Here is a 24,079-nt window from a genome sequence, read left to right as displayed (position 1 = left end):
CCGGGTGTGGATAACAAATTTATAGAATTGCTTGAAAGAATCATGTTTGTGGCCCTAGGGATTGCATCTTGGCATGCGCATTTCCTTTGGAGAAAAAACATTCTTAGAAGACTATGGGTATCCGTATCACAGTAGTCCATGTAAACTAGAAAGGCAAGGTGATTTCAGAAGGGTCAGACACTTGCATTTACTTTTCAATGCCAGGTCCACAACACTTTTTTTGTACACGAGTGCCAGTGGCAATATGAAATAAAATCATGACAATACTACTGTGTTTGTGGTTATGACATCAAATGTAACATCCAGTTTTTATGGGAAGAAATTGAACAAGCCAATGGCAAATGATTGACCTTGATGCATCATGCTAGCACTTAATCTTGTGTTCATAAGACCAAAAAACAACAACCAACTATTACATATTCTTTCGCAAGTCATTCATTTTATTTCATATGTATTAATCCATCTGACTGCAAAAATAGCTACTCTTATCACTCCACTCAGCTGAACAGCTGTGGGCACCAAGTTGTCCGAAGTTTATGTCAAGAGCTTCCAGCAATTCTGCAGTCACATGATCCTCAGTCAACCAATGGGCATCATCCAGCCACTTGCAACCGAGAGAACAAAGACAAGGAACAGACTGTTGTATTTGGTGCCGTGTCTGTCAAGCACACATCATAGCATGTGGCTAGGGGGACACAAGTTCAAGGTCAGATGTGACATCATACACAAAGAGTCGTGTGAGGAGTCGCACTCAACAAGCCACAGAATGCTAGCCCAGGCGGTTTTCTGTCGATAGAAAACTGAGTGAAAAGACAGTAGACTGTAACTTGCTGGGGGTAGGCGGGGCAGACAATCAAAAACAGTCACATGCCATTTTTGCAACAATAACTTCAAGTGAATCCACAAAACTTGCTCACTTAATTATTTTACAACATGATAGGAACAAAATATGATACAGGGTTCGATCAAATAAATGCAAGAAAATACAAAACCTCAGCACACAATGTATATGATGTACATGATAAAATAGTCACACGAAAACGCCACATGGGACGGGATCTGCTACAACAAATTTAATTAAAATAATATATGTTTTTAATGCCTACAAAGAATGACAGTTAAAAATATATTTATTCAATGTTGAGACTGAACGCTATCCAATCCATTTGGCAAAGCGTTGGCTAGTAGTTTTGAGAGGCATTCACTATTCCAAAGAAAGCTGTACACACAGACACAGATAATAGGACACATGAAACCAACTTTAACATTTCTTCTCTAAAGTAAGATACAATCTTTTCGAACCAAAATACATTCACCTTTATTGAGTATTTCACAGCACAATAGTAACTGTATGAAATCAAACTTCTCTCACCCAGACAACAGCTTCAGAGAAAGTATTTTTCAAGGAATATATCATTCCTTATCTGACTATATGCAATATACTACTCAAAAGAAGTCAAAGAACACATGATTTTTCCATATGACCATCATAAATCTGGCATGCCATGACAGATTAATAAAGTCATATGAAACAAATTGGGTGTACTTCGAGTAGTATATTGAACTCACGATTTGGCTTTCAAATACTCAAATGAAATAATCATAGTTTTGGCATACTGATCTTTGATTGAATAGTCACAACCCTGGTGCCCCTTTTGAGAATATTGGGAGTACATGTATCACTAAAACCATTAATTTGTAAAGCTGTGTCAACTTACACTGTCAATCTTCCTAGAATAGTTTAGCTTGGCTGTTAAAACCAATGATATATTAATGCATTACACACTGTTATTTCCTTGTGGCAAATTTCATGGGTATGGCATTGCGAGATAAACAGCACTGCCACACCTGTAATTGTTTTAGCTTCCTATTGATAGTATTTGGAAAACTGTACTTCACATTACCAATTTAATAACATAAAACATTAACTATAAATTACTGTTAACTTGTATAATTCTAATGGTTAATAATCTTCGACCAGGAATAAGATGAGTAAAAGATTAATCAAAATGTTTGTTAAGCGACTCCTTGAAGGTTAAATGTGACGTTTTATTGTGCAAGATCCTTTCTTGTGATCCACAACTTGTTAGGTACTGCAGCATTTGAATATGTTATGGAAGGTTTGGACAGTGAAAGTGACTTTTGGACTTTAGAGACATTAGACAAGCCCAGCTATGTTATGAAGATGACAAAATGCCAAACACACGTCATACAAACTGATTTTCATTCACAGGTCATAATTTGGAAGAACCATTTCTTATCACAAAACAAAACCCATGAAAACTATTCAAACAAAATAATCTTGCCTTTAAAAATATAATGGACTATAAATTACAAAAACAATAATGGGATTTCTCTGGAAATACATATTGTTAAACATACTTGGGCCCTTTAACCAAGTTCCAATATTGCTGATAATCACAGAACGAAAGGGTTTCAATGTATTCTGAACTTAAAGCCTTGAGAATTTAGACTTCTTGCAAAATAGAGCCAATAGGTCTATTGCTCACGTTTTGTTTAAGATTCAAGAAAGATTATATGTCAATATATGAAAGAACAAGAGCATACAGTTCCAGTTACCACAAAGAATAGCTCAACATTGAAAATAAATCTGTTGGTCAATATATTAAAAGCATGAACACAAATATTGATTACCTTGTAACATACACTGTTAATTCATTTGTTTCATGTCCAAACAGTAAATTGTTTAATTCAAAGAGCATGAACATTATCTTACCTCATAAAACACTTCACCTTCAAGTCTTTTCTTATTTGTTATACTGAGAAACAAGCCATGTGAGCACAGCAAGTCAGAGATACCCTACATGATATGCATGGAAAACAGAATTCCTGAACTAGTATTGACTAAAGCATTTCAAAATGTCACCGAAGAGCCTATCTTGAACGGGAGGCACATCAATAGAATGTTAACTTACCATCAAATTTGCCATCAACCTGATGTGAATTGAGTTGCATCAAATTTTCACTACTGTACAATTAACTTCATGGGAAATTAGTTAAAAGGTAATTCTCAATCCAATTTGGTTTAAACAGCTTTTCATGTCGTGAACTTTAACAGTTGAATATACATCATTCTGTTTTTAAGTGCAGAAAATGAACATGATCAATGGATGCCGGACAAAATGTCTTGACATACGCCCATCCATCCATTTTGGTCTGGTGAGCTAAACATGAAATCCTGACAGATCCAGTAGACACATCAACTTTGATTCCAATCATCCCTTTCCCTGAAATCTTGATACTATATGACTGTGAATAAGAGATTAAATTATGATCCACTGAAAATGTAAATATCTGCCAATCATGTAATATCAATGACTGGCTTAGACGGAAGAACATGAGGTAAGGCCATCATGACAGAAGCAATAGGAGATCTGGTTCCAATGGTCTCTGCTATTTCAAACCATAGTGACATACTTTTACAATCAATTACAAAAGCAAGGATAATATATAAATCTGTTTTTAATGTGTGTACATTACATATAAACTTACAATATCTGAGGAATGACGACCTGTAAATTATTTACTCATGAACACTCATACTTCATGTGGACACATAAATATTCACTTGCAGAAGCTTTTCTTAATTAGATTAACATAAGGTTAAAACTAAGTGAAAGAAACACAAGTATGTACCAGTAATACAGTAGGTAACAGCATATCTGAATGACCCAGATGACGAACTGGATTCAGTAGAAGGTGCTTCAAGTCCAACAACATTTCTCTGTGCGATACAACCGACATGGATTCATTCAGGTTATAAATACCCTGCTTTGAAACACTGACAAGTCACATGATGAAGACCTGTCATATCCATATCTTACACAAGTGGGACGACAGCCATCACAGCTGCCAACCTTAAATAATGACTTAGACCATGTATATGTATTAGTACAGATCATTCAGTTACACCCTTGTGAAGTGCTACACTTGCCAGCAGGATACAAGTTGAGAGTTACCAGTACTACATTGCTAGGAATGCGGCATCAATTTGCAACACAAAGTCTGTATTAGTTAGGTCATATTGGCTGTCGAATAACCATCAGATTCAACTGTGGAGCAGAAGTTGTACATGCTGATCCATGAGACTTGACACTGCTGCATGGCTAGCAGGCAGGCAGGCAGGCAGACAGACAGGCTAGCAGCAGATGGAAGCACCAGCAACTGTAGGCATGTAGTGGTGTGCTGAAATAACACAAAAAGCCTGGCAGGCAGGCAGGCAGGCACACCCTACTACTTCAACTGCTTTACCAATCTGCTGAGGACACATCTCATGCGATCATGCAAATTAATACAATGAGAGCTGAGGGGATACCAACATAAATCAATTGCCCATGTTTCTGTCATATATGAATAACATTAGTCAAATGAATGGCATGATTCTTCATTGTCTGGGAGAAAATAAGGTGGTGGCCTCACATTTGTTATCATATTACAGACTCACAAATAAGTTAAGTACAATTTGAGTCCACTGGGAACGCAGAACCACTAACCAACAAATACATTACAGTCTATGAGACGATCAGGGAGGACAAAAGATGAGGTTTGCTTAACAGTGCATGCAGCACTACTGAAATAACTGAGATGATGACACGGCGACAGTCTTTTTTTAATTCACTAAACCATCTTCCATCCATCCTATGAATGAAGCCCCAGTGCAAGTCACAAATTGAGTCAGTCAGTTTTGTATTCATCTGCAATCTCTTGTAGGCCCACAGGCTTGCTCCCTCCCTCCCTTCTACCAATTGAATACAGGTGGCAGCAAGTGGGTGGGCAGGTAGAGCCCCCACCCCCATAGGAAAGTCTGATGTCCCTCTTCATGTACTAGAGGGGTGGGGGTAGTCAGGCGGGCGGGCAGGCAGGCAGGTGCTGCAGAAGTCTAGGTCTGCGCTGTGGCAGCAGTGTTAGGGAGGGGCGACATACTGGGAGTCATGACCGGTGAGCTGGACACACCCACAGCACCGCTGTTGACTGCTGGACCTGCAGACAGACACAGACAGACATGCCAGTCAGCCAGTACCAGACGGCACCAAGCAGTACTGACATGAGAACAGGACTCACTTGCCTGCTACCCACACCAACATAGCTGCAGAGATGTTGCCATAATACATTGGAATACTGCCAATTCGTAGTAATCGTCTACGCAGGGTTCTAAACAAAAAAATCTGTTGAGGATAGGGGCAAGATATGACATTTTCAGAATAGGGAGAATTACAAAATGATAAAGAGCCATGCATTATCTCCCTCAATACACATACTCCTCTCCATAACTGCAACAACCTAGCTATGTGTATTCAGATGAGATTTGTCAATGTGCATAGCATTATCTTAGGGGCAGGACAAAATTGATGGAATAATCAATTGTAATCTAGGAGGATCTTTTGTTAGTGTGCGGAAGTACAGCAATAACCAATTTAATTCTTTTCAGTAGATGACAGTGAAAATTCAGCCATTCTCATTATCCATTGCAAATATTCTGTCCACACATCTAACAAAATAAAATATACAGAACTAAGCAGGGCCAAGCATTTCATGTATTTAAAACTGTTTTCCATCTCTGCAGCTTTGTTGGACATAGTTTTAAGTATGACAAATGAATATCATGTCTTCAATTCATATATCCTTTAGGCATAAAAATAGTCTGTTATAAAAAAATATTTGACTTGATTTCTTATTTACAGTTTTCACTGTAATATTGACATGATTTCAAATGAGATAATTGAAACTATTTCAAGTGGGGGAATGAAGCAAAGAATAGCAAAGTCCTGTGTCAATTACTTATAGCTCAACTTAGCAACATTTATAAATAGAGAAAGCAGAAGTTAGTATGCAGGTATGTCAACTCAATCTATAGATTTTCAATCTTAAAATATTTTTTAAAGATACTCAGTAGAAAGAGAATGAAAAGAAACATTCTGATATGCAAGCATGTATACTCCAAGTATTATTCTGTTGAAATCAGCTAAAATGAATCTCCTGCCTCTGCTTTCTCAAAATCATGTGACAAACATGCATGTTAACATGAGTGCATCAGTTCAGTTGAAATATGCAAGCTACTGCAATTCTATTGCTACCCTTTACTGATTAGAGTTTCAAACTGTGTATGTGAAGGTAGCATGATAATGGATGTTTGCTCGATAGTCTGCTCAAGGCTTGGTCAGACAGAACTATAGACAGCCAGTAGTGGGAGGACAGTACAAACACTCAGTAAGGTTGACAAGCTGTCGGAGCAAGCATCACTGGATCAACTTATACATAACCACCCCCTATGTCCATTAATTCATTTACAAGCAATTTACAAGCAAGTCACAGACACACGCACACACCAGCCTGATCTTATGAAGCAACAAACCTGCCATCCTGATGAAGCCACACATTTGCACACATTGTTACATCATTGACCTAGCTAAGTGTTACTGATTTCTGTACATGTATAGAGGACTAGTATCGAGGGCCTTAAGGTGGACCGACTGTAATCTCACTCTTACAGCAATTAACTTAGGAAAAGCAATGTACAAATACTGACTCCTATCTAGACAACTCTATACATCCATACGACATCTTCAAACTGAATGCCTTCAGCCGAAGCCCTTCATCAAAATACAAGACACTTCAAACGGATGAAGCACAAAGGGTATTAAGTAGCTCTCAAAAACAAACTTTGCATGTTAACTGTTGAATGAAAAAGCTCACTCTCCAAATCATTAATCAGTAAGGAATATGGATCACAGATAACTCCTGCTCTTTTGTTGTAGCACAAATAAGCATATCAGAAAACAGTACAGATAGTTGCAGAACTGTGGATGCATAACAATGTCACTGACAGCTGATATGAACCACTGAGGTTGTGATTTCATAGTTACATCAGCATTACAACAATGGGGTCAATTCAGCCTTCCACATACATGCTGGTATATACACTAATGCTGTACACTGTCTCAGCTCTGATAAGGAGACAACATCCACCAACTTCACATAGCACTTTTCACTGGGTTGGAATACAATGGCCATCTTTCCATGTTTTTTTATGGCAAACAATAATGTTGGGAAACAATTTCAAAATTTCATATTTTAGTAGATTGAATTGAAAGAAATGCATCAAAAATGAAATATCTTCTTTCAAAAAAAGTCTGCACATCTGCCAGTGAAGTTACATGTATATGTGACCAATCACATTTGCAAACATATTTTTCAGAAGATAAATTTCTCCTTTCCCAACACATAAGCCTAGTAGGTGTTGGGACAAGATGTGTATTTTTGAAAACATGGTCAAAGAGCCAGACACACGTTGAAGGAAGCCAGACTGTCAAGCCTTGAGCACCATGTTACGAGACAATGATTGTAGAAGGGTGAGCTGCTCAAGTGCATGAATATGTTGTGTTCAAGAGCGGGGAACACAGTCTACCTCCAATCGTTGCCGCATTCGACACTGGTGTGGGAGAAGTGTGGCCTGACATGGAGGACATTCTACCCTGTTCCTTTACTATAGGATCTGAAACAAAGATATACAAACACAGATAGTAAGTGTTATCAATACATGAAGAGACCCCATTAGACAGGTTACACAAAGACAAAAATATTCTGATTTGATTCAATACTAAAATCTACAATGGCACTGTAGCCAAACAAGACCCTTATCAAAGACTAGGCTGACTCACCACTTCATTTCTGAAATCATAAAAATGTTTTTTCATGTTGGTGTTTATGGGAGGTTTTTTTTGTCAACAAGACCTGTAACTGCACTGAATCAGAATTGCAGTGATGAAACTTACAAAAGTATGGATGATCCATGGCTTCTCTAGCTGTAAGCCTCTCTTGATGGTCATAGCGCAACAACTTGTCTAGGAAGTCCAAGGCTTCGGGACTTACTAAATGTTGGTTTTCACTGTGGACAAACCTCTCCCATCGTTTCCTTGAATGCCTGCAGTCGGAATGATAAATAACTTATTTACTTCACCAGAAAGATCCAACATGTAACCAACCCAGGCCTCAAGGACACTTCATAGTACAAGGAAGACTGTCATACAAACATGCGAGCTCATTTATGTTAGGTGAAGATTTTGTAAGAAAGTTTTACATAAAATTAACTTTAAAATGTTTGAAAAGAACTACTATATACCAATTTTGCACAAATAACTTCAAACAAAAAACCTACAATTCAATAGTATCGTTGGAATCGATGGTAGGTAACTGTAACTAAATTCTGATGCAATACTAAAGCCCAAAATATTCAGGTTAATGTGGCATAAGTTATCACAACTATGTATGAGTATGACTAACCGCTTCCAACTCAACTTACCTTCCCAGAATATCATTAAACCTTGGGTCTAATTCTACCTGGTACTTTTCAATATATGCATACAAGTCATCTGTTCCTAAAACCTTTGCAATTCTCACCAACTGCAAATAAACAAATTCATAGGATACAGACAAAAGCAATAGTGGAAATTATATGTTAAGTGCTTTCTCATGCATAGTATTTTCATATGAATCATTTGTTTGCATATCACATACCTACATGTGCAAGGACTATTAATGAAATCTTAAAATACTAAACGAATGCAGAGTAACAAACAGGAAGTCATGAATATCTTTCATACCTTAATATGAATAAGATTGCTACACGATATTGCCATGATGGTAAAAAAAATTGAAAATACCAAATTGTATTCTACTAACCATGCTAACTTGACTCCAAACTGGTATTCAATCAAATTAATTTCTCATATGACCAAATACATCAATTCTTTCAAACCAACTACTGGGTAAAATAGTGATACATGTATTTTCAATTAAAAACTTACATTTCAACATGTTCAATACAGTTTACTTCAAATGAATATAATTTATTCCATAGAGATTTATTATAAATACTTCATAGTTCCAAACTTACATTATGTTGTGACCATTGTGGAATGTACAGTGTTCTTGTACAGCTCACGATAACATGAAAGCGCTCACCTGATCATAATTGTCATGACCATGAAAGAAAGGTTCTTTTCTGAAGATCATACTGGCAAACATACACCCTAGGCTCCACATGTCTAGAGAGTAGTCATACATCTACAATACAAACAAACATCAAGTGTTGTGATTTAAGTTGTAGGGTAAACAAAATCATTATGAGCAACAATGAACATTTCTTTATAATTATTGTCAGCTTCATCACAGTTTAAACACTGACAGGACAGTGGACACAGAAAGTGTAAATCAACTTGTCAGTTGTCTGATATGTAAACTTTAATTTAAATCAATAGTAATTTCCCATTTCATCTTGCCAACCATTAAGTATGGATGACTTAACTGGGTACTACCTTGCCTCAGTGTTGCTGAAGCTATAACAGATTGACTGAGTGAATAATGTTATCACAGTCAGCAATATTCCAGCAACATCACAGCAGTCTGTAAATAAATCTGGTTCAGGCAAGCCAGTGGCTCACTGCATTAGTAATGATTCACACTGTTGGGGTGCGACAACATTACGCCCATGTTTGTAAATCATACTTCAATGTAATCCATTACATAAATGGTCTTTAAAGATTCAGCATCACTGCTAACAATGCAGCTGCAAGTTAACAAATATGCACTGGTCAGACCCAGTCTGTGACTAGTCCAAAGTCTAAGTCGATTAAATTTCTTTCGTTCCAGGAAAGATCAGTGGAAACTAGTTCATATAAATAATATGGACAATATGACATATGAAAATAATGCAACGATAAACAATCTATCAGGGAATGATTACATTCTTTCAGCCAGGTTATTTCACCCATTGGCTTTAACCAGATGCCAAAATATTACATCCCACAGGAACACAATTGAAGAATGTCCATATCTAATTTTCTTTATTACAGGGCTTCTCATGTATGTTCCCAAGGATGCCAAAGTTCAATCAGCTCATATTACAAGTTTTTTATTACACTATTTTATGAAACTATGAAACTATTGTTTCATTGCAAGTTACACCAGCAACAACTATCATACCAATTGTATGATAAATATACATTCTGATTGGATAACTGACCTGTGTAAAATCCCTGATCTGTGTATCAGAATGATTTCAATTTCCACATACCTGATAATCTAACAACAATTCTGGACCTTTGAAATATCGAGAGGCTACTCGTACATTGTACTCCATTCCTGGGTGGTAGAACTCTGCTAGGCCCCAGTCTATAAGGCGTAGCTGAAATATCCAGTACATTAGTCAGCACAATAACAACTCAAAGTCAAATGCCCATCAAGCAATATTAAAGCTATACCAATCTGTAGAGGCTGGACAAAATTAGTATCATAAAATATTGAAATTTTGCAACAACAAACAATTCCTAAAACATATCTGTGTTCTCACTGTAATATTATTCAAATTGAAGACTGTGTCATTATCACTTTGCGTTTATTTGCCCCTCAAAACAGTCAGTTCACAGCTATCTTTTCCGTTAGTAACGCCTCAAAGTACTACTGATACAAAATAACCATTGGGCAGAGCTACAGATAAGCAGCGTATTTGCGTAACATACCCCCAAAAAATATTCAAAACCCAATTACTTTTAATTAACTTGTGTACAGAAATGCATGCATTAAATGAAAATCTCAAATGCATTAAAACGGCACACGTAAATTCCCAATGAAGCTTTCTCAGCATGCGTACAAAGCTAATTTCTGAAACACAATTATGAGCTAATTTACTTTCAGAGTCAAGCCTATGTATCATGAACAGTTATGTACATCTAAAACATTATTTCAGTTTTTTAATCCTAATTTTGGGAAAGACCCAAGAGAGTGATGAATAGATGAGTGAAAAAATATTGCTTACCCAATGAAAAATGTAATAACCCAAATAAACAGAAACCCTGGAGTAAAAACTCAATTGCTCAAAAAGTTATCTGGAGCTCTGATTGGGGTCAATTGATCTCTTTTCAGTCAGATTTTAAAGACAAGTATAGTTATTTGTTACTGTCCTTTTTTCAACTGCTGAGGCTTAAAAGTAGAGGAGAAAAGATACTGATGTGATATAGCGATGTCGGCGCTTACCTTTCTGTTTTCATGATCTATCATGACATTGTGAGGTTTCACATCTCGATGCATGATCCCCATACTGTGGCAGTAATCAAGGGCCTGAAGTAAAACAATATAATCAATTACCACTTTACACTTGAGGACAAGAGCAGCTGTAGAAACTAACATTTTTGGTCCACTAGTCCTTATAATGAGAATATATGGCAAGCCCCTTAAAAATGACACATTACTATTAGTCCTTATGATACTTTAACTATTGGGCTGTTTGGCAAGGACTACAGGACTAGTGCCAATTTCTAACCCTGAAGAGCATACAGATAAATACACTTGCATCAAAACACTATCCTAATTAACTAGGCCATATTTAATAATTTATTATTGGGAGTGTATCTGGTGGGTCAGAATACATACACTTTATGACACCATAGGTATTTCATCATTCAAACAACTATCAAGATACAGAAAGTCAAAGCATCAAAGGGCAGATTTCAAACATCACCTTATCACCTGACCACATTTACAACCAGTCAATTTTAAAAAAAACAACTTACCTTTAACAATTCATATAAATAGAACCTTATGTCATAGTCTGTGAACGTCTGGTACAATTGCTGAAAGCAAAATAATTCACCTTTAGCACCTACAGCCATAATCAAACATGGTTGTGACTGACACAAAATTCCCTATTGTACATAGTATTATATTGTTGTTTTTGTGTGTGTACAAACAAACAACTAATAGTTACCTGAAAATAACTATCTTCTAATATTTAAAGTAAACCTGTTGTTTTTTCAATTTTATTAAAGTTTTCAAACTTGCAAATTAGAAAAGAAGTGATAAAAACAAAAAAACACTACCTTGAAATCTGTGTTGTTCACATGTTCAAATATAAGAGCTGGTGTTCTTGACTGTAATGAAACAACAAGATATTCATGTCGATGTCAATTATGGCTAGATGTTTTGAAATGTGAAAAAAAGATAAAAAACATTATTTCACAGTACTTCACTTAAACAATTCACTTTCTCTTGCTATCAACATAAATTATTTAAAATACTCTGATGAGAAAACCTGATGAATATATCGTTAAACCCCCTCCTGCCTCCACTACTCTCCGGAACGTTTAGGTCAAAATTCTGTACATCCCCCCCAAAATGTCAGGCATTCTGAGTACAGCTGTTTGTACTTCAGTAAACTACGGTTATAATGAACTTAAAGGGACCACTAAATTTAGTTTCTTATGAAGTTCAGTATATATGCTGGTTTCAAAGTGCTAGTCCATTGAGATACCATGCCACAGTTTAACATGGATAGCCATGACACATTGTACTGTCTTTCCCCCTTACTTCTGAGCTTGTTTTACATCTTACACTGGACACACACTACCCTGGAAGTCCACCAGCATTTTCGAGTCGATGACAAAGCAGTAGAATAATAATTATGTAAATTATCAATATCTTTTTTATAAAAATTACTCACCACAGGGTCTTTGACAATAGCTAGGAGAGTGATAATATTTGTTCCTCCTCTCAAGTTCTCTAAAATTTTAATTTCTCTTTTGATTTTCTTTTTCTTCACAGGCTGAAAGTGAAAGGTATTTTGTACTGAACGATTCCTGAATGTATGAATAAGTACAACATGGCAATTGTATGTAACTCTGAAATATGAGGACTTTCTTGTTTTGTACCACAGAATATACAATTTTTCAATTCAAAAGATTGAATATTGGTAAATTTCACAAAATAATTCTACATCAGTTGACAGAAGCATGCCACTGTCAGTTGGTAGTCTTTAAGAGATGAACAACCTCTGCCTGTCAATAAAACAACAAATTGTACAGAAAACATGTTATACAGCATTCAACTAATACATTAAAACTAACTGTAGTTATAATATAGCAACATCTGGGTGAGTTAAACTGGTTCAACTGTTGTTTGCAGTTATCCAAATGAATACTGATAAATATTACTTACTTTGAGAATTTTTATCACACACTTCTCATTGTTTGTGATGTTGATAGCTTCAAACACCTCACTGTACTTCCCTCGTCCCAGTTTGCGTACAATTTGGTAGTCATCTTGATTACTGTTTAAAAACAATAAAAAGTCAAGAATGCTCTCACACATATGTAAAATCCACACAAATTTTTGGTCAAAACTTTACTGGTACTCAAAGTTCCTTGAATTATAAGCATTGATTAAGAGTTGGGAATTGGCACTAGCTGGTTCAGTACATCATTATATGGCTTGGTTCCACAAGAAGGCTAAACATGAAGTAAATGCTGACATTTCTTTTCGCTATCTGGGCAATAGAACAGTGTTCCCGTTTACTGGTAATTACCAGTCTTTGACAGGTAAAATTTGGCTTGGACCGGTAATTCATGTGACTGCCAGTCCCTGTGGACCGGCAAAGAAAGTACCTTATAAATCTTAGTTTTTGAACAAAACACTGGCTATATTCATATAAGTAGTATATGTTTCGAATGAAGACAGCTTGTCTGTTAGCATCAGTGTTTCCGCTTGTCTAATTTTAGTGCAAGCAAATCACATTTCGCTTTGCTTCGAGGTTAACTATATATTAGTAGCAACTTTGGCGTGAAATATTAACAACGAAAAAAGGAGAAAAATGTGACTGCACTTTATGTAAATGACATGTAGATTTAACGAAGTTACTTCAGAGAAGACGTCATTGCATTGAACATGATGTTAAAAGAATTAAAACCAGGTCATTTTCATACTTTTTTTTATTTGCGAAAAGTTTGGACTGACAAAAATTAGAGGGGACTGGTAATTTTTAGAGTTGCCAGTCCTGGTGGACTGGTAGTTTCAAAAGTAAACGGGAACACTGCAGAAGCTAACATTTTCAGTCCATTGATCCTTATAATGATAACATAAAGCAAAACCCTTAAAATTGCAAATTTCTTCTAGTCTTTATGATACTTTTACTTTTGGGCAGCAGCTATGCTTGTCGTAAAAGGCCACTATCAGGATCAGGTGGTCAGGCTCGCTGACCTGGTTGATGCATGTAATCTGTCCCGATTGCGTGGATCGATGCTCATGATATCAATCACTGGATTGTCTGGTCCAAATTCGATTATTTACAGACCGCCGTCATATAGCTGGAATATTGCTGAGTGTGGCGTTAAATAACAAACAAACAAACCAACTAACATGCCAGTACAATTGCACTGGATTAATTTTCCTGTAAGTTTTTAAAACTACATGAAGAATATACTAAAGAGAAAGTATGACTGACAACAGATCATGTTGACATTAGGAATGTAGCGAAGCCAAATTGTTACACAAACAATATAGTTAACATCTGACTGGCTCAACATCCTGTGCATCATATTTTTTCATTTGGCGGTCAAAGTTTACTCAAATTCATCGGACATGACATTCGACAGAGCTTGTCAGATCATGATGGAGAATTGTATCAAATTGGAGTAAAACAATTGGGCAGAGAGCCACAACTGCACATTAATCAAGACAACTATGACATTCCATAAAAATTCCTTTGATATATTATAGTGGATATTTATCATGTTATTAACTGAATCACTGGTTTGTCTGTCGTTTAAAGCTGCACTGAGCAATATTCCAGCTACATGATGGCAGTCAGTAAATAATTATGTCTGGACCAGAAAATCCAGTGGTTGATATCATGAGCACTGATCAAGTAATTGGGATATATGACATGCATCAATAGGGCTAGGCTAAATATAGGCTTGACTAGGAAAGCAAATTTGCTCGTAATTGTGTTTCGGAAATTAGCTCGGTCGTATACATGCTGAAAAAGCTTCATTGGGTTATTAAGCGTGCTGTTTCTATATATTTGAGTTATTCATTTAATGCAAGTGTTTCTGTATGCAGGTTAATTGAATGTAATTGGGTTTTGAATATTTTGGGGGTATTTTACGCAAATACGCTGCTTATCAGTAGCTCTGAATCCATTAGTTGCTTGCTACTGACATTGTCATAGCTGTAAAACAGCTGTAAAAAATATAGAATAAATCTACCTGAATCCGAGCATCTTTACTTATGTTCATAAAAGTAATTTCAATTTGAAAACCTATTGTTTATTGTAAATCTTCTGCCTCTTGTTTCCTACTCTTTAACTTAAATGACCTGTGTGGTGCCACCTTAGTCTGTGCATTCCACCTTAGTCTGTGCATTCCACCTTAGTCTGTGCATTCATTCATAAAACTGCCTGCGTGGTCACTTCCAACAGTGAAATCAACAAAACAAAAGTGTAAGCTGGTAAGAAAGCCCTTAGGCGTCTCTTAAAATTCAGTTTCATACACAGTACATTTATACACAGTGAATAGGAGGTTACTTAAAAACATGATCAGAGTCAACTGACCACAGACAAAGTTGTTTTTCTTCATTCAGCACACAGGCATGTGATATTGACTAGGATTTTGATGGAGCTTACTACAAATGAATTTAAATGTCAGCATGCTGAACATTCTGAACATGCTTGTTAACAATAGCCAATAACCCCCGAGCTGACTCTGCTCAGCTCTGCTCAGCTCATCCTATTCCAAAAGAGAATTTTCTGCTATAGGGACCATGCCACCGGTATAGGCTTATCACATGATCAAACTTTTCTCTTATTTGTAAAGAAACTTAATCTGAAATAAGAACTGATGGGCCTAATGCAAGCCTTATTCTGTGCTTTACATATTGTTTTGCATTATTATATAGACATGCTACTGCAACTGCGAGGTGTATGACAATATAGCTTTACATATCAAAATGACAATATCACTAGCTCAGTAGGGCTTTGATGACAGCACGTGGAAGATAAATATACATATAGATATAGTTTATCAAGTTTTAGGATATTTTCTCTATGAAAGTTAAACATTTCATGAGGAGCCTTCAGAATGCAGTACCACAACTTCTGTGAAGAGTCTCTGCCGTGGGTCACATGTCTCAAAGACAAGCAACCAGTTTTAGTGAGAATCCGTCGGACGCGAACTCGCGACCTTCGGATTGTTAGCCCGACAGCTAACCTACTGAGCTACATCGGGGTCGAAAACGAAAAGGGTCAAATAGGTGACGGACACTTATGAAGGTTACGGTTAGGCATGATATCTTGTGACTATAACGGCTCCAGGCGTCAGACGTTGAACTCGCAAGAACGCATGAATGACGTGTTCTTAAATAATTCGTCGGGTGGATTTTGTGACAGAAAAGTGTGGTAGGGAACACTGTAAGGATGATGTGGATCATAGTAAGGAACGAGGGAGGCATGTGCATGGCTAGTGACGACACAACAGGGAGTTCGCTTTTGAATCAGTACAGAAAAAATGTAGCCGGTTAAAGTTGCTTGTGTGAATGTTCCGGACAGTTTCCAGTAGCAAAAGTATTCGACACAAAACCATTTCATTCTTTTTAATCGATGTTTTTGTGTGAAGAATATTAGGAGCCGCTATAGAATCTATAATAGAAACTAAATGGGCAGATTTACCGAACCCTAATGATCGTAATGGGGATCCAAGGGCTAAGGACAGAATACGGGTAATCTAATAGGCACTAAACGGGTACCTAACCCTAATGATCGAAAAGGGGTGATTGATCGTAAAGGGGATCCAAGGGCTAAGGATATAGAGTTCGGAGTAACCTACCCTAACACTAGCGATATTTGGATGTGTTCAGCGCCAATATAATATCCCTAATAAACTACATTCTTGTGCATAATATTGAAAATTAATGCACCGAAAAAATATTATATGTATAGTAGTTCCCACTTATAACCCTTTTAGCCACTTGAATTACGAGAAAAACGAAATAAAAAATATATACAAAATAAAACTAGCGCTTGCTATAAAATGTGCTGCCGCAGGCTATATTCAGTAAACAAATATTCAAAACTCTCCACAGCACTTGGCGTATTCAATGACATTTCATGTAAAGTTGATAGAACACTGGGAGGACCTTATGCACACTCAATGACCCCTGACGTCACAGGGCATTGTTTCGACGGTGTGACTGGCAACAAAATACTACAAATTACGTCATAGGGTATTGTCACATGTTTGAAAAGTTTGTGGTACAGTATTCTAAAGGTAGGCCTTTCATGATTATGTATCTAAATATGTAGACTCCTCAAAATGAAACATATGAAAAACATGCAATATCTTGCATGGACTGTGCAAGATGTGACAAGGTGACAGATGTACTAGGCTGGCTGCAAGAAACTCTGGATCAGTCTTTGGCCTCAGGATTCATACAACTGAGGCATTCATATCGTAATCTAGGTTTTGATGATCACTGACTCCTAATCTTGTGTGGAGCTCTTGTTTTGATTTTCGAATTGAACCATGGACAAAGGAAAATTTATCTATTTTTTATTTTTTTGGCAAACAGGTGTAAGCTAGTTTACGGAACCCATGACTTCTTGTAAACATGTGCAGACTTAGATGCCGTGCAGACTTAGATGCCGTGCAGACTTTGTTGCCACAGCTGTGCTTCTCAGGTAAATCATGTTTTGCATCCGCAGAGTACCAATAAATTATGAATTATACCAGGTGTTTTCATTGGTAATTTGTCATTATTTGCCTTTCAAATTATTGTCTGAATTACAGGACCATTTGACATGTTGGAGTTCAAGTCCATCACACATGGTGACAGTGACGAAACATCTCCTGGCATAGAAACGCTTCATAAATATGTGTCCATGCCCATGCACAGAGTAGTATACAAAGTGATATCAGATTACTTTTATCATAATAGACTTACCCCCATTCTACAACATGAGATTCATAATCCCAATATTCTCGTGGTTTATGAGTGTTGATATCTGCATACACTCTGGCTCGGCTCGGGAGCGGCATTCTCTCACACCTATGAATGCCGCGTCTGTAGCCACAACGTGTTCCCCCAGCTCTAGTAACGAGAGCTTTCCAAACGCTCGGGAACCGGCGAAGGATATCTTACTGCTAATCAAGATTTCCTGAAATATGTCACAAAGCTGAGGTTGACACATAAGTCGATTACACAACGACGGTCACAAATCCATTACAACAATACAGGAATATCGCGAAACAATGAACCGACAAATTTATGACAGCACCGCGTAAAATGCTTTCTCATAAGTATAGGCACATGCAGTCTTACCTTTCCCGACTGCACTGTTTCATATAACACATAGAGGAAAACGGTAGACCTTCTTGAGAACGTCACATTTGTTTTAAGTTATTTTCTCCAAGTTCAGAAAACCAGAAACGACGTTTTAGACCTATAAAAGCAATTTTGTTTGATACATTTCTCAGGAATTTCGGCACAATATGGCGGCCGTCTTTCTACCGCTGACCGAAAGAGAGGCTCTTGTTTTCACGGTTTCCGGTTTATTTCGTACGATTATCTCCCTTGAGAATCATAGGGGAATCAATCGCGTTCCATAGAAGAAGCGCCGACTAATGCCCATAAAACGCGTGAAATATTCTATTCGAACGAACATACATGATCTGGTAATTGCAATATAACATTATGGAACTAAATCTGCAAATTACCTACTGACGTGTCTCTACATAATCACCGTAGTACACTATTCAGTAGGCCCTTACGAAATAATATATAATAGAATGGATGCGCAAATGTGGCATGTACGAGGGCTGGTCAAAAAGTTCCACTTCTAGTACACAAAACCAACAGTTGTGAAGGGTGTTTAATTTTATTTTCAACATAATCTCCCAGGTTTTCAATACACTTCTCATACCGGTAGTGAAATTTTCAATTCCTGTCAGGAAGAAGTTTTCTGAAGCCACCTTGAAAAAACCCATTCACGGCAGCTTTGAGGTCATCGTTGTCGTCATAGCGCTTTCCACTAATGTGTTCTTTCAGTTTAGACAACTGGTTGACATCACATGGTGCCATGCCTGGCGAGTATGGAGGGCCAGGAAGCTCTTTAAACATACAATGTCGTACAGCAGCCTTTGCGCGTAGAGAAGTGTGAGAAGAGGCATTGTCATGAAATAGTGGAATTCAAGCAGTCAGCATTCCTCGCCGCTTTTCTTTGATAGAGCCTCTCAGATGATAAAGCAAATCAGCATAGTAGACACCGGTAATAGTATTTTGTCTTTCTAAGCAATCAAGAAGGATCACACTCTTTGCATCCCAGAATACAGTGGCCATAACTTTCTTCACTGATCTTGATGACTTGAATGTCTTTGCTGCTGGAGAAGCGGAATGGTGCCATTACATGGATTGACGTTTTGACTCGGAATCATAGTGGTAGACCCATGCTTCATCACCCGTTACTAATCTCTTTTGGAATTTGCCGAGATCCTCCTCAATTAACTCTAAATATTCTCTGGCAATGTCAGTTCCTTTTTCCTTAAGATCTGAATTTAAGAAACTTTGGCACCCAACGAGCAGTTGTCTTATTCATCTGTAAATGTTTATGAATAATAGTTTCAGTGGATCCATGGCTTAGACCCGTGTCTTGCTCAAGTTTAGCAATGGTAATATATGTCTATCTGACAGTATACATTTTTCTATCTCCTTGATTGAATCTTCTTTGATGGAATTGGCTGTCTCTGATATACAAACGGCCTCAACAGACCAAATACATTTTCAATGAACTACTCAAACAATGTACTACATTGAGTAGTTCACTTTGTTATGGCCCATAGTTGAGAGTTAGGGTTAGAACTTTTTGACCAGCCCTCGTGTAATACAACTGGTAAGTGTATGATGAAAAAACCCAACCAGTGCGCAATTTAGAGTAGCGAAAAGTCTGTAAAACTGACAGCTTTTTACAAAGGCATATAATATCTCCCGCCGTATGATCCACAGGGAGCTGAGCTGCATACTGGCCCGTTTGCCTGGGTACAAATGGCGTCAATGAGGTAGCGCCACGATGATGCTTTGGGCGGTGGATACGGCGCAATATAAACATGGCTTCTTCTTTTTCTTCTTCTTCTTAAATATCTGAGATATATTTTCCATATAGATTTGCCACAATCGCGACAATGACATTTCCTGTTTTTTTACTGCAGACTTTGTCCTAATTCCGAAGATATCATCGTATATACCATAGCACATTATACTACAAGTATATGTATACATGTGTTTACGTGGAGTATACTATATGTTGACACGCGTGTATGTGCTTTATCCTACTTAAAGTATATACGTGTGCATGTGATTCATACTGTACTCAGCAATATTCCAGCTATGTGACAGCGATCTGTAAATATTCGAGTCTGGACCAGATAATCCAGTGATTGACACCTTGAACTTCTGTCTACGCAACTGGGATACGATGACATGCATCAACCAAGTCAATCAAGTCAAACGAACCTGACCTACCGATCCCGTTAGTAGCCGCTTACGACCAGCGTGGGTTGCCGAAGATCAATTGTACACTATGCAGAACAATAGTAGACACAATGGTATATAGAACCAATTTTGTAAATAATAAATAGTAAATAATCTCTGTCACATGTGCTATAGGCCTTGGGCCTCTTAAGTGCTTGAATAAAGATTGATTAATTGATTGATTGAATAAAGATTGATTGACTTATACTACTAGTATATGCATAGATATGTGTATGTGGTTTATGCTATAAGCATCGAGTTTTGGGGATCAAGTTTTGATGATATAAAATAATCATCCAACAAATAAAGATTAAGATATCCCGCTACACAATGACTGGGTACCTCTAAATGTGACAAACAGGACAAGGAAGCGATACCAGACCCCGTTCGGATAAACCACCCACCTACATGAAGGTGATCGACAGCGTGCCACCACACAGCGGGAAGACATGTTTATAATGATTGCAGGAAGATGTCATCACTTCGTGACTGCAACCACACTCAGAAATGACCTGCGGAACCCCAATGGCGTTAACGTTTCTACTCAGACATTGCGTAATCGTCTCCGCGAGGCAGGTCTCCGGTTACGGAGGGCATGCATTCTCATCCCACTGACCCCAAATCACACGCAGGCACGTTTGGATAGGGCTGAATATTATGTCAAGTCGATAGACCAGAACTGGGCTCCAGTACTTTGCACTGATGAATCGCGATACTGTCTAGACTTCACAGATCGCCGTGCCAGAGAGTGGCGTAGCCAGGGAGATTTCAGGATTCCGAACATAGCCGAATATGACCACTATGGAGGGGGCTCATAGATGATTTGCTGTGGGATCAGTGGAGCTGGAAGAATCGATCTCTATGTCCTACAGCGGGGCACGATGACAGGTGTGCGCTACAGGGATCTGGAGGCCGTATGCTGGTACAATCGGACCGGACTTCATCCTCATGGACGATAACGCACGTCCTCGTCGTGGTAGGGTCGTTGAAGCCTACTTAGAGCAGGAGACCAGTATCCGCATGGAGTGGCCAGCCCGGTCATCAGACCTCAACCCTACCGAACAAATGTGGAACGAGCAGCAGATCTGACTGATTGCTTGTTGTCATTGACATTGGCATTGCGGCACTTGACAGCGGACTTTTGTTCATTAAACATGTCTTCACGCTATATTGTCTTTGGCTATTTCAACAGATGCGCGTAATTTGACGTTTTACTTTTTAAAGTGGTGATCCTTTGCAAACCTTGAGTAAAATATATGTATACACGTGTGTACGTGATATATACTATATGTATGTATACGTGTATAGGGTTTATACTTAATGTTTGCGCATGTGTTTGGGTTGTTTATACTACATGTATACATGTGTTATGTGGTTTATACTGCATGCATATGTGGTTTATACTATATGTTTACACATGTGTATGTGGTTAATATTAAAGGTTTACATGCGCGTATGTGGTTAATACCATATACATACGTGTGTGTATTTGGTTTATACTGTATATTAAACGTGTATTTATATTAGCTATATACACATGTATATGTAGTTCAAACAAGATGTATATATATATATATGACAACACGCATTCCACTGAAACGTCGTTGTATGTTTTTAGTTGTATGATCTGTGTCGTCGTGTCAGTTTTTATGGAGTTATAACGCAAAAATTAAGAACAAGCATGTAAACCGTTGAAAAGTTTAATATCTAGACTTCACTTTGAGTGTCTGCCAACATGTATAATTGCCTTACCAGGAACGCTTGCAAACGTGTACACACTACAGCCCAAGTTTACTGATGTGTTTGATTTTACATACGCCCCACAGTTAGTGATGTGACTAAAACGCCCACCGCTATGTCCGTGTCCCCATTGTGACTGTTCCAACCAGCATCACCAACCATCTCCGTAGCCATGTATCACACATTGTTATAACCGGTACAGCTGCACTGTAATGACTGTAATAACTGTAACAATGACTTCGTTCACTGGTATTCGCCGGACAATCACATCACCACAGTTGTTTGTTCTAAGAATAATGGGAGGTTAAAACAAAACCCACCGGTGAAGAGCCGGGAAAGAATAGGTCTTCAGCAACACATGCTTGTCGTAAAAGGCGACTGTACTTGTCGTAAGAGGCGACTAACGGGATTGGGTGGTCATGCTCGCTGACTTGGTTAATGCATGTCATCGTATCCCACTTGCGTGGATCGATGCTCATGATGTCAGTCACTGGATTGTATTGTCCAGAATCGATTATTTACAGACCGCCGTCAAATAGCTGGAATATTGCTGCGTGCGGCGTTAAACAACGAACAAACAAACAAATAACCCAAAAGCCGGCATGATTCACTTTGGGCAAAAGCGCAGAAAATCTATTTTGCTATTCAGGATTTTCTAAAGTTTGTGTTGTTGGGTTTCCAAGGCAGCAAGTCGGCTTCAGGTTTTAATGAAGGTTGGGTTAATTTCCAGAGAATAAGTCATAAGCTCTTTGATATTTATTGTGAAACTTTGTATGCACATTAAGCAAGTGCTGAACTTGCGACTTTTCCTATATTATTTAAATTTGTTATTGTTTGCGTTCCCGAGGCAACACGTTGGATATATTCAAGTGATAGTAGGTTTTATTTCAGGAGCTTAACCCATAAGCTGTTCAGAAGTATTGTAAACATTTAAGATAAATTATTTTACAGGTCCATATTGTGAGAATTTGGCTTCAAGTTTAAACGTGAGTAGTATGATTGCACGAGCATAGTGCTTAAAGCTTTCTGTGTTGCTTTAGGATTTGAACAAATATGCTTTCTTGCTGTTTGAGGGAGATTCAGCAATTCACATGTGTAATAAATCCCTGGATATGTATAAAACACACACTGAAGGATATCAATATTGCATGAACTAAATAAAACCGGTTGTCTCTCTACGATATGTTATGATAGTACATCAAATGTTTTCGACCTTATGTTTTACCACTGTCTATGTATGTACCCATGTAAACAGCATGTTGAATCTAGTAAAATACATACATTTGACCGAGAGCGGACGAAGCGCGGAGGGTTCGGGACAAACGAGTTTTCAGAATAAAAACTGGACGTGTTAATTCCAGCTTTTGTGAATATTTCGTTCAAGTAAAAGGAAATTCTTCTTCTTCAGTTTTGAATAAAGCCAGACTAAACAAACTATACTGCAAGATTACAAAGGTAGTAACAGTTAATACCATTTATATGAACATAACATAGTAGCACAGCGGGATGCAGCACATATCGTGTTAAACACAAGAGTATAACGTAGGTGGCGTTTCCTACAGAAAGAAGACGTGTTTTGCTTCTGATGGGCTATAGTTACTGAATAAATATCACACAGAAGTTCGGCTTGGTTTACTCAAAACATAATAATTTGATTAACGTCATCTCACTTTTTTGGGAGAAAAGGAATTAGTAGCTATCATATCATAACTGCGAAACATGGGAGAAAATGTACGACCTAGGCGTAAGACTTGACACAGGCCTACATGAAGAAAATGAGACGGAGGTGTCGCAAGTGACCCATTTTGACATAATGCTAGACGAAGTCTGGCTGTGATAAGGAATGAAAGTTGCGGAACTTTATGTTTTTCCGACAACGAAAACACACGTGAAAACGCGAAAGTATTTATGTCAACACTGCCACAAGGGCAAACGGTGTCTTGGCACCAACTGAATAATTGACATGAAAATTCAT

The 24,079-nt window shown here is 37.7% G+C and overlaps 1 protein-coding gene across 2 annotated transcripts; it reads right to left on the bottom strand.

Annotated features, from left to right (window-relative positions):
• Nucleotides 1-428: 428 nt before the first annotated feature.
• Nucleotides 429-18,361, bottom strand: LOC139454218 (casein kinase II subunit alpha). 2 transcript variants are annotated; one of them, XM_071235797.1, is made up of 13 exons: nucleotides 18,160-18,361; nucleotides 17,782-17,995; nucleotides 13,009-13,120; nucleotides 12,515-12,616; nucleotides 11,895-11,945; nucleotides 11,589-11,648; nucleotides 11,053-11,136; nucleotides 10,094-10,204; nucleotides 8,983-9,084; nucleotides 8,321-8,421; nucleotides 7,794-7,942; nucleotides 7,427-7,513; nucleotides 429-786 (listed from the first exon to the last, which is right to left on the bottom strand). In XM_071235797.1, the coding sequence occupies exons 2-13, from the start codon at nucleotides 17,874-17,876 to the stop codon at nucleotides 770-772; spliced, it is 1,071 nt and encodes a 356-aa protein (XP_071091898.1). In that variant the 5' UTR covers nucleotides 17,877-17,995; nucleotides 18,160-18,361; the 3' UTR covers nucleotides 429-769. The 2 variants fall into 2 exon arrangements, with proteins under 2 accessions (XP_071091898.1, XP_071091897.1); XM_071235796.1 differs by lacking the exon at nucleotides 429-786 and adding an exon at nucleotides 3,466-5,001.
• Between the last annotated feature and the right edge of the window lie 5,718 nt (nucleotides 18,362-24,079).

The sequence above is a fragment of the Haliotis cracherodii genome, unplaced genomic scaffold (genome assembly GCF_022045235.1).
Source record: "Haliotis cracherodii isolate W230 unplaced genomic scaffold, xgHalCrac1.p SCAF_10, whole genome shotgun sequence".
Lineage (NCBI taxonomy): Eukaryota > Metazoa > Mollusca > Gastropoda > Lepetellida > Haliotidae > Haliotis > Haliotis cracherodii.
The sequence above is the reverse complement of the archived record's forward strand: the minus strand, read 5'-3'. Positions and strand labels throughout refer to the sequence as shown.